Source organism: Phodopus roborovskii, unplaced genomic scaffold (genome assembly GCF_943737965.1).
Source record: "Phodopus roborovskii unplaced genomic scaffold, PHOROB, whole genome shotgun sequence".
NCBI lineage: Eukaryota > Metazoa > Chordata > Mammalia > Rodentia > Cricetidae > Phodopus > Phodopus roborovskii.
The window spans coordinates 48283793-48297795 of record NW_026126480.1 but is presented as its reverse complement, the minus strand read 5'-3'; the positions used below and the strand labels follow the sequence as shown (position 1 = coordinate 48297795).

The 14003-nt window shown below is 43.9% G+C and overlaps 1 protein-coding gene across 2 annotated transcripts; it reads right to left on the bottom strand.

Annotated features, from left to right (window-relative positions):
- Nucleotides 1–216: 216 nt before the first annotated feature.
- Nucleotides 217–3173, bottom strand: LOC127228510 (5-hydroxyisourate hydrolase). Of its 2 annotated transcripts, none has more exons than XM_051193306.1 (4): nt 2976–3166; nt 2475–2614; nt 1392–1527; nt 217–508 (listed from the first exon to the last, which is right to left on the bottom strand). In XM_051193306.1, exons 1-4 carry the CDS (start codon nt 3033–3035, stop codon nt 419–421), a joined length of 426 nt encoding a protein of 141 aa, XP_051049263.1. In that variant the 5' UTR covers nt 3036–3166; the 3' UTR covers nt 217–418. The 2 variants fall into 2 exon arrangements, with proteins under 2 accessions (XP_051049263.1, XP_051049264.1); XM_051193307.1 differs by lacking the exon at nt 217–508 and adding an exon at nt 1171–1226 and having other exon boundaries at nt 2976–3173.
- Between the last annotated feature and the right edge of the window lie 10830 nt (nt 3174–14003).

Sequence of the window (14003 nt, the reverse complement as noted above, 5' to 3'; positions counted from 1 at the left end):
CTGTAGCCTCAATGTGACCAGCTCCCTCACTCAGCCTTCCTTCATGGTAACTTCTCTACATCAACTTGAACTGATCCAGAATAAAACTCTTCTCAAATTGCTTTTGTCAGAGTATTTTATCACGGCAACAGGAAAAAAACTAAGATACTTGGAGCAGGGGCAGTGCTATCAGGCAGTGCTAGCTGGCTGATTCCCTGTCCCAGTGATAGGTTCAGATTTACAGGTGTTGGAACTCACTTTATTGATACCCAAGTCACAGCTGCCCACTAGAAAACTCCAGAGCACCTAGAATCTCTTTAGCAAGCAGCAACTTCATGTCCCTTGATGTGGACAAAGCCCATGCTGTTGACTTGTGTGGCTGGCTAAGTCAGGGGAAGGAACAGGTGGATAGATGGTTTTCCTTGGGTAATGCGGTATTCTAACTTCCCCGGTAGGTAGTGTAGGACCATGGGCTCAGCAGCAGAGGTACATGGAACTTCTGGGTCTCCTTAGCAATAGTGAAAACAACCTATGAGAAGCAGAGAAGGCACTTGAAGACATTGGAGATGGTGAGTCCTTCCTGCAACAGTCCCTGGGATTTCCAGATGCTTGTGTGTGTGTGTGTGTGTGTGTGTGTGTGTGTGTGTGTGTGTGCATGTGCATGTGTGGTGTGTGTGTTTGTGTGTGTGTGCACGTGTGTGCGCACGTTTTGGTGGCCACCTAGAAGTGGGAGACACTTAGGGAAAGCCTCATATTCCAGTCTGAATAATGTTTCCAAGAGGAGATATAGTGGTCTTGGTTGCTGGTTGGTGGGCTTTGGGGAAGTGATTTGATGCTGAAGGCTCTGATCTAATTAGCTGGTTAATCTGTGGTTAATTAGATTCATCATGTGATGACATCATTAGTAGGTACTGAAACTTGGGTAGTGTCTTTCTTTGTATTCCTTTCTGCGTCTTGTCTACCATGCATGAGGTGACAGCTGTCCCCTTCCATATGCCCCCACTGCCATAGTGAGTGCACGGAGCCAAGCAATCCAGGGCTGAAACAATGAACCCAAATAAATAATTTACCCTTAAGTTGTGTCAGTGATGCAGACGTAACACACCCAGTGTTCTGGAGTCTGGGCTTAAATGAAAACCTGTCTACAAAGGAAGATGAGACACAGGCAGCCTGGCCTCTCCCTCTCACCCACCTGATCCAGGGGAAGCTCAGTGTGTCACCAGGACGTATAGTGGTGCCTCAGGTCCCTGACACCTTCTGAGGCACAAAGGAGGGTGGAGTTCACTCATTTGCTACCACCCTGGGAGAGGTGGGGCCAGTCTGTCCCTGGCCTGGAGGAGGCCTGGCTGAAGAACCTGGTTGTGGTCACAGTGAGTCAGGGCCCAGCTGCTCCACCCACCCATGGTCCTCACCTCTACATATGGGTAAAAGCTCTCCTGACCCCTCTCCTTCCAGTAGCGCTCTGTGTCAAAGGACAGCTTATAGGTGCCTGGCTTTATCTGGCCTGGTGTCAGGAGCCCAGGACATCGACCATCCAGGTTTGTATGGCTGTGAAGAGACAAAGTGGAGAGAGCTGAGAAACCTCCCTCCCCCAGCTTTCCTGATTCACAAGCCAACAACCAGATGGTTCCCACAGTTTCACACAGGGAGTGCAGATGGGGGACAACTTCTGAGGATATTGCCACACTGCCTATTTAGAAAATCATATAGCAGAGAGACAAAAGATAAACCTCTCCAGCTTTTGTGAAGGACTGAACTAGGAGGGGATGCGCCACACCTTGTTCCCACAGGCAGATCAGAAGGGAGGAGATGGGTGAGCCTGTCTCCTTTAAATAGAACCTGCTCTCAAGGCCAACTCTGCTAGCTTTGGCTGGCTAACCTTGAAACAGGAAGACCCAGCCCCCGGCAGAGCATGTTCCAGGGGCATGGCCCAGGTTGGGCCTGAGACTGGCTCACTGAGGTTGAAAGGCCAATACTGGGCCAGAGTGGAGTCTTAGCTTTTATCTCATCCCTATTATCTCAGTCTTCCTTCTGTAAAAGTGGTTAATTACAGCACTAGTTCACAGCTATTGAGAGTAGAGGAGAGAAAAACAGTGTTCCCATTCAGTCTGGCACAAGGTGATCTACCAGTCCTTTCTATTCAGCTCCCCTCCTAGCAGGCCACTGGGCTGAATCTGACAGGCAAGGACCTTGCAAAGCCATCTCAGACATCTCCATGACACTGTCCCAGGTATGCACATCTGGTGAAAAATTATTGTCTCTATTCCTGTTATATCAGGTGAGGAAGGGAGGCTTGGGTCAATAGGGCACTGGTCGGTCCTGCCTTCTGTCTCCCGATGCTCACACCACGCTCAGTCCCACTCAGTGCTCCCCCCCACCCCAGTCACACAGGACCTCAGTACCACTGCCTATGATCTTCCTCAAGTGGGACCCAGGGAGGACACTGCTGCTGGAGCTGGTAACTCGCAGATCCCAGACCAGAAACTGCCTCCTACCTTGTCCTCAGCTCCATCCACTGCTGGCCAGGGGCCTCCAGACGAGACAAACGGAGGCAGAGGCCTTGGGCAGGGAGCCCTGAGGCAGTATCTAGTACATGAGTAGTCAGTGGACTGCTCTCCATGGCCGTGTCACCAGCCTGAGCAGAGAGAGTCAGGTGATCACTGTGGGGCCTGTATGCACAGGCCCAGCTAGGTCTTTGATTGACTTGTGAGAAAAGCAAACAGCCCTACTGCCCAGGGGCAGGCTGAATTGCTGAGTTGCAGGATGAGATGCCAAGTGCTAAACAAATCTGTCCTGTGCCCTTCATTGCCCCTACCTGGGCACCCCCCCTCCTTTGTATGAGTCCTTCAGTTTCAGGTGGTCAGTGCCTTAGCTTCCCAGAACCCAGTTTTCCAGATTTCATTGGTTTCCCCCACCTTCAACCTTCCACACCTGGCTCCCTCTCTGTCTCCTTACACATGAGACAGGCATTCTGGGGGTACAGGCCAGCTCCTTACCTGCGGCCAGCCCAGGTGTCTCTGGAGCATCATCAGCCTCGGGGCTTTCCTGGAGCTCATGTCCTGCCTCGGAGCTCCAGTCTGTGCAACACCCACAGGCAGTCACCCTGCCAGCTGCAACAAGCTCTGATCAGCCTGGACCTGCTCGACCCGAGGCCCGCCCCAACTCCTCGGGTCACCTATTTCAACACTTCTGACAGACGAGATGAGCCATGGCGGCCACCCGGGTGTTAGGGCCTAAGGAGTGGTGACTTAAGGCAAAAGAGTAGAAGCGTCCCCTTGCGGAGAGGTTGGGAGAGCCAGTGGGAGGTTGGGGAAGGAGGGTTGGTCCTGAGAGGCGGGGCCACTGCGGCCTAATGCCAAGACTGGCAGGGAAATCGGTTGGGTGGCTAGGGCAGGGCGAAATAGCTCTGGCACGGAGGACGCGAGTTCAATTTCTGGAACCCATGTAGAGGGGGAAGTCGAGAACAGACTCCACGAAGGTCCTTAGACTTACACACGCATGCTGGGCCCCTCCCCCATCACACATACAATACTAAAGTAATTTTTTGAAAAGATCGAGGCATTAGTTGGCCAAAGTCTCCAGACTCCCCACTAGCATTTTGATAAGGCCACACTGAAGAGGACAGGAAAGATGCCCGGTCCTGACAGTTGATAGGTCATGTGACCTTGCTTCGGTAAGCCCTGCCAATATAGTTGAGACACCAAGCAAAGCTCCCCCCCCCGCCCCCCACTCCTCAAGGTCCTCTGACCATTCCCCTTTTTGGTGCAGATCGGGAGAGAGGACAAGCAAGGCTCTGTAGGGGGCAGCTATGTGAACCCCGTGACTTCACCTTAACTCCTGTGTTAGGATTATATAGTATATGTAGAGAAGACAGCCTGAAGGCATCATGTGGTCTATAAAAAACAAAGGTGGGCTAGAGCGATCACTTAGCAGGTAGAGAGAGGGTTTTGCAGGCCTGATGACTGGAGTTTGATCCTAGGGTCCTACAAGGTGGCAGGAAAGAACTAATTCCCCAGAGTTGTTGTCCTGTCTCCCCATTGTCCCTGCTGTCCAGGAGCGAGAGGCCACCCTTGGAATATTTCCTACAAGAATGCATAGACAGTCGAAAGTGGTGGCCACTGCCCAAGATGAAAATTTATGGACGAGGACCCTTAGTTTCCCTCTTTGCCTTTTGTGCTCCTGGCACTTTTTCTTTTCTTTTAGATTCATTTATTTTTATTTTATGTGTATGGGTGTTTTGCCTTCATGTTATGTCTTCTTCACAGGGTTGAGTTTAAAAAGACTCAATTTACCAAACGATTTCATTAAAAAAGTTTTGGTCTATACTCCTATGTATTATTACTTGCTATTCAGAGGTCATGGTGGCTTCTAGACCGGGTTTATAACTATTATCCCAACCTGCAAGTGGAAGGATTTAAAACCACATGTTTGCAGTGCCAGCAGAGGCCAGAGTGGGGGCAATTGATCCTCTGGATCTGGAGTTAGACTACTGTTAACGGCTATGTGGGTGCTGGAAAGCAAACCCAGGTCCTTTGGAAGAGCAGCCATTGCTTTTAAGCCCTGAGTCATTTCCCCAGACTCTCTTGGCACTTTTGCAATATGGACTCAGATCACTTCTTATAAAGTCTCAAGTGTAAATAAACTGACAAACAGCAGCCAACCTGTTATGAGCGGTTTTCCTGCCAGTCTGGTCCCACAGCCACACCAGCCCCAAATAACACACAGAGATGCTGTATTAGATATAAAAGTGTTGGCCTGTTACTAGCGTTTCTTATTGGCTAGCTCTGTCTTAAATATTAACCCATTTCTATCAATCTAAGTATTCCCACATGGTCTTATCTTACTGGAGAGAGGGTCCGGACTTCTGCTCTCTTGGTCTTAGAAGTTGAATCTCCTTTGTCCTACATTTTGACTCCTCTCTACTACATCTTCCAGAATCCTCTTTGTCTCCTAGTCCTGCCTGTCTTGCCTTCTTCCTATTGGCCAACAGTGCTTTATTCATTAACCAATAAGAGAAACATAATTACAGAATGACATCTTCCATCATCTCTTTTCAGTCTAAAATAAAAAGAAGGGTTTTAACTTTAACATAGTAAAATATATAACAAAACAGTTATTAAATAAGAACCACAGTTAACAATATTTAGTCCATTAACATTTAGCAAGATTTAAAGAAAATATTCCATCATCTATCCTATCTTTGAGTCTAACGTCCTTTATGTAACTTATCTTCAATCCTAACTAAGGAAGCTATAACCATAACTATCTGTCTTCAGAAGGATGATATGTAAACTCTAGAAAAGACAGAGACATCTTGCTACCTGATCAGTCACCTGAAGTTCTTCTGTAATGTTCCATCTTCAGCCTATAGGTCATAGTGTGTCTGGCAGATGCCTCAGCAAAGCAGGAAACTTTAAACTGTCTACCTGTATTGGCAGTTTTTTAGTCACTTTTCTCTGTGTCCTGTAGACTGCCATGAAGCAGGAATCCTGTAGCAGTGTCCATCTTGTTTTAGCAGTCACTTTCCTGTGGGTCCTGCATGTCCAGTTTATACAGCATAATGGCAAACAGTCCAGACAAGAGCAGTATGTTGCCCAAATGGCTAGTCTTGCCATATTGGAAGTAAACTACATAATGAGTTTTTTCAATGTCCATCTTCCTTTCTGAGGTGTTGCCAGAAGCAGTTATGTCTCACTGTCAAGAAAACCCTAAACCATTTTAAATGCCATATTCTGTAGGCCTTTGAAAGGTTTGAAGAACACCTATTCATCTTAAATATATCTCTGTATATCTAGAAATCATAACAAACTTAACTATAAGTTTTGACTATGATAGGTAACTATAATCTGTACTTAATTATACATTATATTTTTTAGATGAGCCATATAAACACAATACCTAAACAAGAGGAGAAATATACATATCACAAAATTGACCTTAAATTTGTATCAATAAATGAAAGTCTATTTCAAAACAAAGTATTTATATCTACACCATAATCCCCTTTTTACCTTGAAAAAAGAGATTGGTTGTGATCATTAACCATTTATAACCAACCCCATTTAAATGAAAACAACATTTATAAACAATATCCTAAGAAGAAGCAGATATCCTGTCTGTAGTGGTCTGCAAGGCTGCCTTGTCCCAGCTGTTTTGAATGTTGGATCACCTGGAACACTGTTTCAGGGGGTCTTGTTTGATCAAATCATGTTAGTCTGGAAGGAATCCACAGCTTTTCATTTTTTTGTGGAAACAAAAATAGAAATCCTTTTCCCCAGTAACTTGTCCTTATACTTAAATTTTGAAGTCAAAGCATTGATAATCAAGTGTATTGTAGCAACTATTTTTTCCTTAGCAATTGAGCAGTTCAAAGACAACACAGTAGCATATAGTATCCAGACCCTTTGTATGTTTTCCATCTTCAGGTGGCTTTTTATTACTCTATTGCTTTTAGTTTAATTTTTTTTTATTTATTGAGACAGGGTTTCTCTGTGTAACTTTTATCTGTCCTGGAATTAACTCTGTATACCAGGTTCACTTTGAAATCACAGAGACCAGTTTGCCTCTGCCTCCCCAGTGCTGGAATTAAAGGCATGTACCAGAATATCAGCGACTCTCTTTCTTTTTATTTTTTTTAAACCAGCTGCTCATACACACCATTGAATTGTTAGCAGTGCTTCTTTTATTTTTAAATGATAAATAGGTATTTATTAGTAAGCACTTACACAAATAAGAGTAAATAGTTACCATGGTCTTCCTGCTACAGAAGATGCCGTCTCTGCCCTTCCTATGCTCTCTGCAACCCAAGAGAGTTCAAGCCAGCCCCTCCTTTACCTTAAAATTGGTCAAATCTGCACCTAAAACCAGGCCAAAAGGGTGTAGATACCACCACAAGCTCACTGTCGAGGCAAGATGTCACTACAATTTCCCTTTTGTCTAACAGGAAGGTTTTAAGCCTGATAAAAAAACTCTATACAATGATAACAAATATCATGTATATTCCAGGAGAAGGAAAAGTAACAGAATTTGCAAATTATGACCTACAATCAGCAAGAGCAACATTGAGCAATAAACACATTCTACATGTCCAGTCCTAGGGTAATAGCATATAACAGATATTACTCAGATTGTTAGCAGTGCTCATTTTTTCCTTCTTTTTATTATTATTTTTTACTATACATATCAATCCCAGTTCCCTCTCCCTCCTTTCCTTCATTCCTCTCTCCCTCCCTCCCTCACTCCCTCTTTTTCTCCCCCCTCACATGTACCCTGACCACCCTCCCCTCTCTCTTCCTCCCCCCACTCCACATGTAGGGCAATGCCATCCAGGTGGGGTATGTAAATCTGTCAAGTCATTTGAAGTAGGGACTAGGACTTCTCTCCTGTCTCTAGGTTAAGGTAATATCCCTCCATGGGGGATGTGTCCACAAGGTCCTTTTGTGCACCAGGAATACATCCTGGCTCCACTGTCTGAGGTCCCTTAGACTGCTCAGTCCTTCTGGCTGAGACCCATATTCAGGGGGTCCTGAGTCAGTCTCATGCTGGATTCCCAGCTATCAGTCTGGGGGCCCGTTAGCTCCTCCTTGTTCAGGTCAGCTGTCTCTATGTGTTTCTGCAACCTGGTCTTGTCCTCTCCCTCTGCATCTGGATTCTAGTTCGACTCAGTGTTTATGTATGGGTGTTTGCTTCTGTTTCCAACAGGTACTAGATTAGGGCTCCATGATGTTGGATAAGTTAGTTGTTGATCTCACTATCCGGGAAGGGCATTATGGTAGCATTTCCATGGTTGCTCAAATTGTTAGTTGGCGGCAGTCTTGTAGGTCTCTAGACCTTTCTTTAGGTTCAGTTTTCTCTTCAAACCAATAATGGCTCCCTCTTTTATTCTCTCTCTCTCTCTCTCTCTCTCTCTCTCTCTCTCTCTCTCTATGTCTCTCTCTCTCTGTATTGCTGTCTTCCCAATACTTCTTCCAGTAGGCATAGGTGGGGTCTCTCTCTCTCTATGATACCCCCTAAGGTGGGATACAGGATCCAGAAGAAGAACAAATCATTTAAGAAGAAAGACTTAGGGAAATTTCGGAAGCTGAATCATCAGGTTTTTGTGTTTTGCCTCAGAAACATGGAGCTAGTATGAACAAGGAAATGATTCTTTATCACAAAGTTAATGACAGGCCTTGGTACCCTCCTGAAGGCAATGTAAATAATTTTAGGAATCTTGATGTTCTTTTGCTCTTTGTAGAATTGTAGTAGCAATATAGACCATATTGAAACAAGAGTTTATGACAGAGACATGAAAGAGAAACATCTTGGCTCAGTGAGCTACTTGGCTTCTTGAGTGGACTTGTCAGATCAGGATTTCTCTGCTTGCAGAAAGAGTAAAGAGCAGAACACTGTTGCATACTTGAGAGACTTTTAGTATTTGTACAGTTTGGGGATATTAGATTGATGGAAAATTTCTTATGAATCATTTATGCCTTCTCCAAGGCTTGCTATTCTTAAGTTTCCCCAGGACAGCCATGAACATACTATTTTCCATACTTTAGGGAGATATCCTTATCTACTTGAAGGTTTTCTTTAAGCCTTGGAGGTTGTGACACACATAAGAAGTCAGAGATCTCTCTATGAGGCTCCAAGACACTCTTGAAACATTGATTCCTGTACTCACAAGGGAACAAAATATTCAAAACAAAGTAAAATAAAAAAAGTTCAACAAGATTCAGTGGGCCAGAGGAGTTGGCCTCAGTTCAGATATCAAGCCTCTTTTCATTATACACTCAGGCAATTATGTGGCAAATATAGCAACAAAGTTACATTAGCTAAAGTTACCTCTGCCCTATGCAGAGACTTATATTGGTGAATGAAGAATGGAGGGGAAAGATGATAAAAGAATAAGATGACAGGACCTCCATTTCTTAGAAAAGTTAGCACATATAGAGCCGCCACTGTGGTGTCACATCACCAAGGAACAACAGAATGCCAGGATTTATACAAGGTCTATAAAATGCAAACATTGTATAATGCCAGAATGTGAATAATAACTGCAGCAGCTTTGGCCTGGGGATATTTCTTGGGCACTCTGACCATTAAGAGTTAATAATACACTGCTTGGAACATGGCAGTATGTCTGGGATGGCTTGAAGATTGTTTTGGTCTAGTGTCCTTGTACTCACAAAAGCTACTAGCTTAAACAGGCTGTCATATGCCTCTAGATTCTTAGAAATTGGGTTATGGGGTTAATGAGTAAGAATGGTTATGAAAGATAACTTTATCAATGATGTCAAAACTTGAGGGAAAATGATTGTAAAAGATAACTCTGTTCTGTCATAGCTTATCAATGATGACTAAAAGATATGTAAGAGGCATCCCCCATGGAGGGACACTCCCTTAACCTAGAGACAGGAGAGAAGTCCTAGTCCCTACTTCAAATGACTTGACAGATTTACATGACCCCACCTGGATGGCATTGCCCTACATGTGGAATTGGGGTGGGGGGATCTGAGGGGAGGGTGGTCAGGGTGCATGTGAGGGGGGAGGGAGGGTAGGAGGGAGGGAGAGGGAACTGGGATCCACAAGTAAAATAAAAAAAAATAATAAAATAAAAATAAAAAAAAAAGATGTATAAGAGGAAATGATTTTGTATATAAATGAAGCCCGTGAGAGACACAGGTTGTCAGAGTAGGACAAGCCATATTGAGATATGCTTCCTCTCTGTCCATCTCTCCTAAAATGAAACTAAGAAGTATCCTGCATCTGGTTCCTCCTGTCGCCACTCTTTTATCCACCTGTATTTAGACCCTGCCTGCCACCATCCATCCCTCTACTTATGAGAGTAGGCAAACTATCAATATTTGAAAATGGTCAATGTCGGGACTCTACTGAGTACCCACATGCATTTCCCAAAGAAACGTCTCATATTTTATTTATTCTAGTAGCCTAGTAGCATTGCCACACATGGGGAACTTGACAATAATTTCTAATACATCCCTAATATCTTTTTTTTTGTATTTTGAGTTTATTTATTTTTTATTTTTTTATTTTACATGTCAATCTCAGTTCCCTCTCCCTCCCTCCCTCCTTCCCTTCTTCTCTCCCTCCCTTCCTCTTACCCTCTCTCCCCCTCTCACATGCACTCTAACCACCCTCCCATCCCCCCACCCCTATTCCATATGTAGGGGAATGCCATCCAGTTGGGGTCATGTAGACCTGACAGGTCCTGTGAAGTAGGGACTAGGGCTTCTCTCCTGTCTCTAGATTAAGGCAGTTATCCCTCCATGGGGGATATGTTCGCAAAGTCCTTTTGTGCACCAGGGATACATCCTGGCTCCACTGTCTGAGGTCTCTTAGACTGCTCAGTCCTTCTGGCTGAGACACATATTCAGGGGGGCCTGAGTCAGTCCTGTGCTGGATTCCCAGCTATCAGTCTGGGGGCCCTTAGCTCCTCCTTGTTCAGGTCAGCTGTGTCTATGCGTTTCTGCAACCTGGTCTTGTCCTCTCCCTCTGCATCTGGATTCTAGTTTGACTCAGTGTTTAGTTATGGGTGTTTGCTTCTGTTTCCAAGATCTGTCCTTGAGAGTGTGAGAACAGCTGATCTGGGAGCACACCCCCTCCACTTCTTATTTGCCATGTGGTGGCATGGATGAGGAAAAGATGCCCTCCACCTCCCCTTGTTACCCACAGTGGGTGAGAGGGCTGGCTCTGCGATCATGAGAGTTGGATAACTAGCCTTGTCCCTCATATCTGCAGCACATGGGTAAGCAGGCTCTTGACAGCAGCTCAGTCCACATTCCTTTCCTTTCTTAAGTTGCTTTGGGAAAGTATTTTGTTGGAACAACAAGGAAAGTAATTAATACATTTATTATTTACATCAGGATAAGGAGTTGACATCCAAAACATCAAGGAACTAAAGAACTAGTGGAGGGGAAAAAAGGAGGGAGGCCTGGTGTGCTTGCTAGTTTTATGTCATCCGAGAGAAGGGAACCTTGATTGAGAAAATGCCTCAATAAAATCATTCTGTAGACAGCTTGTGGAACATTTTCTTAATTGATTGATGGGGGAGGGCCAGCCTATGTGTGTGGTTCCACCCCTGGGATGGTGGTTTTTGATTTTATAAGAAAGCAGGCTGAGCAAGCAAGGAGGAGCAAGCCAGTAAGCAGTACTCCTCCATGGCCTCTGCATCAGCTCCTGCCTCCAGCTTCCTGTCCTGCTTGAGTTCCTGTCCTGATTCCTAATGATGAACTGTGATGTGGATCTATAAGCCAAATAAACCCTTTCCTCCCCAAGTTGCTTTTGTTCATGGCATTTTATCACAGTGATAGTAACCCTAAGACAATAGGCAATATATTTGAATAGATTCATGAAAAGGATGGATATAAATGGTCAGCAGGTAAATGAACAAAACAAAACAAACCAAATAACACAATCATCAAAGAAATGCAAATCAAACCCACAATGGACATCACCTCACCTGACTAAGAATGGCTGTAATTAAAAGAGGAAAGTGGTAAGTAGTGGTATCATGTACAGTGTGTAAATTCTTCAGAATAGACCATCATATGATGTTCTAGCAATTCCATTGTGGGATATATAGTCAAAGGAAATGAAATCATTGTGCTCAGAATACATTTTCATGGCCATGTTCCTTACAGCACTGCTCATAATAATCAAGATACGGAAGCAACCTAAGTGTTTATCATCTCATGAGTAGATAAAAATGTGGTGTAAGCACACAAGGGAATACTATTTAGTCACACAAAGAATAAAAACCTGTTACTAGCAACAACATGGATGGAATTGGAGAGCTGTTGTAGAATGCCATCTTCTATGACAAGCAGCTGCCATTTTTCTTGGATCAGCTATCGCCTTGTAAGAGTCTATCATGATTAGGTGTATGGACTATTGATATTCTGTCATAGACAGGGGAGGTAAGGAGGGTCTTTGGATCCTCACCTGAGTTTGCAACCATGCCTCTTAGTAAGCCATTTGCATGTAATTTTGTTCTAATTGCATGAGGTGCTAGAGTAAATAGGCTGGGGAAGATTAACAGAGAGGGCTCCATCCATGCAGTCATCAGGGAAGCCATCATCTGTACTGAGTTCAGATTTTCTAGTACAGATGCTTTATGGTCACCCACAATCCTGCCAGCAACCACTCACTCATGCTTGATAACTAAGGTCCATGAACTCAGGTTCCTCAGGGTATACTTCAGCTGCATCTTACTGTGGTTTGTTGTTTGGACCTTATGAGGAGGGGATTAGACATGACTGGTTCTCATCAGGGAAGGAATTTTCACTGCATTATCTCACTCATGTAAGGAATCTAAATAGGTTGGTTTCCTAGTAGTTAATGCTAACAATGTTTATTAGAGTTCAAAGAGAGTTCACAGGGTAGAGGGAAATATTTTTTGATAGATGAGCATGAAATTCTGCTGTGTTATACCACATTAAAGTAACTACATGTAACAATCATTTATTATGAACTTCAGGAAGCTTGAAGGGTTTCTGAAAGATTTCACCACAAATAAATAATATTTAAAGAGATGTGATTAACATGATTTATATATTACATAGTGTAGATATGTGTCAAAGCCTAACAATTATCTCATTAATATGTTTACTTTTCATGTATCAGTTAAAATATAATTGAAAAGTGTTCATCAACAAAAAATGCAAGAAAGGTTTTCACTGGATTGAAAGCACAATCTAACTGATGTTTTCTTTGAATTTTATCCCCATTTATGGCAGTATGAAGAAGAATGGCCCCCATAGGCTTATGTCTTTGAATACTACTTGTTCCCTAGTTGGTGTAACTATTTGGGAAGGATTAGGAGGTGTGGCCTTGTTGGAGATGTATCACTGAGTGTAAGGTTTCTGCCATTCCCAGTTAGCTCTCTCTGCCGCATAGCTGTGTCTCAAGAAGTTAACTCTCAACTGTGACTCCTGTGCCAGGCCTGCCATGGTGGTCATGGACTCTAACCCCCTGGAACTATGAACCCCAAATGAAATGACTTATTTTACGGGTTGCTTCGGTCATGATATTCCATCATGGGGCTAGAAAAGTAACCAAGACACCATCTAAACTAAGCATTAATTGGTTCAAACTAATTTTTTTTAAAGAATTGTTTTTTTTTTTTAAAACAGAACCAAGGGTTCCATTTTTTCCATATTTGTGCCACCATTTGTTACTATTTAATCTTCAGATGGTTGCTAACTTAATAGCTATGAAGTTATGTGTCATAGTGGTTTTATGTCGACTTTTTCTAAAGGGCATTTGTTTTGAGCATCTTTTAAATCGACTGTTGGCAAATTTGCCTGTCTCTTATTGGGCTTCGCATTGTTTGTATATTGGGCATTGTTGCCTTGAGGGATGGCTTCTCATTTCAAAGCTTAAGTTGCTTCTTGATAAAACATGTAAAAGAGAAATCTAGCACTAGGAAAGTGTTCAGAGATCCACAAGGATGACCCCAACTAAGAATCTAAGCAATAGTAGAGAGGCTACCTTTAATGCCCTTCCCCTGTAATGAGATTGACGACTGCCTTATATGCCATCCTAGAGCCTTCATCCAGTAGCTGATGGAAGCAGAAGCAGACACCTACAGCTAAACACTGAGCTGAACTCCTGGAATCCAGTTGCAGAGAGGGAGGAGTGATAAGCAAAGGGCCAAGACCATGCTGAGGAAACCCAGAGAAACAGCTGACCTGAGCAAGAGGGAGCTAGCTGGGAATCTAGCATAGGACTTACACAGACCCTCTGAATGTGGGTGGTAGTTAGCAGGACTGGGCAGTCTATGAAGCCTCTGGCAGTGGATCAGTATTTATCTCTAGTGTACAAATGAACTTTGGGAGCCCATTCCACATAGAGGGATACTCTCTCAGCCTAGCCACATGGGGGAGGGCCTAGGCTCTGCTCCCAATGATGTGACAGACTTTGAAGATCTCCCATGGAAGGCCTCACTCTCTTTGGGGAGCAGAAAGGAATGAGATACAGGGTCGGTGGTAGGGGGCAGGGGAGGAGAGAAGGGAGAGGGAACT

Coding starts and splice junctions, on each gene's coding strand:
- LOC127228510 (XM_051193306.1), bottom strand. CDS start 3,035: ATGAGCTCCAGGAAAGCCCCGAGGCTGATGATGCTCCAGAGACACCTG. Junction 2,615..2,975: donor GACACCTGGGCTGGCCGCAG/GTAAGGAGCTGG, acceptor CTCTCTGCTCAG/GCTGGTGACACGGCCATGGA. Junction 509..1,391: donor GCTTTTACCCATATGTAGAG/GTGAGGACCATG, acceptor TGCTTCTCATAG/GTTGTTTTCACTATTGCTAA.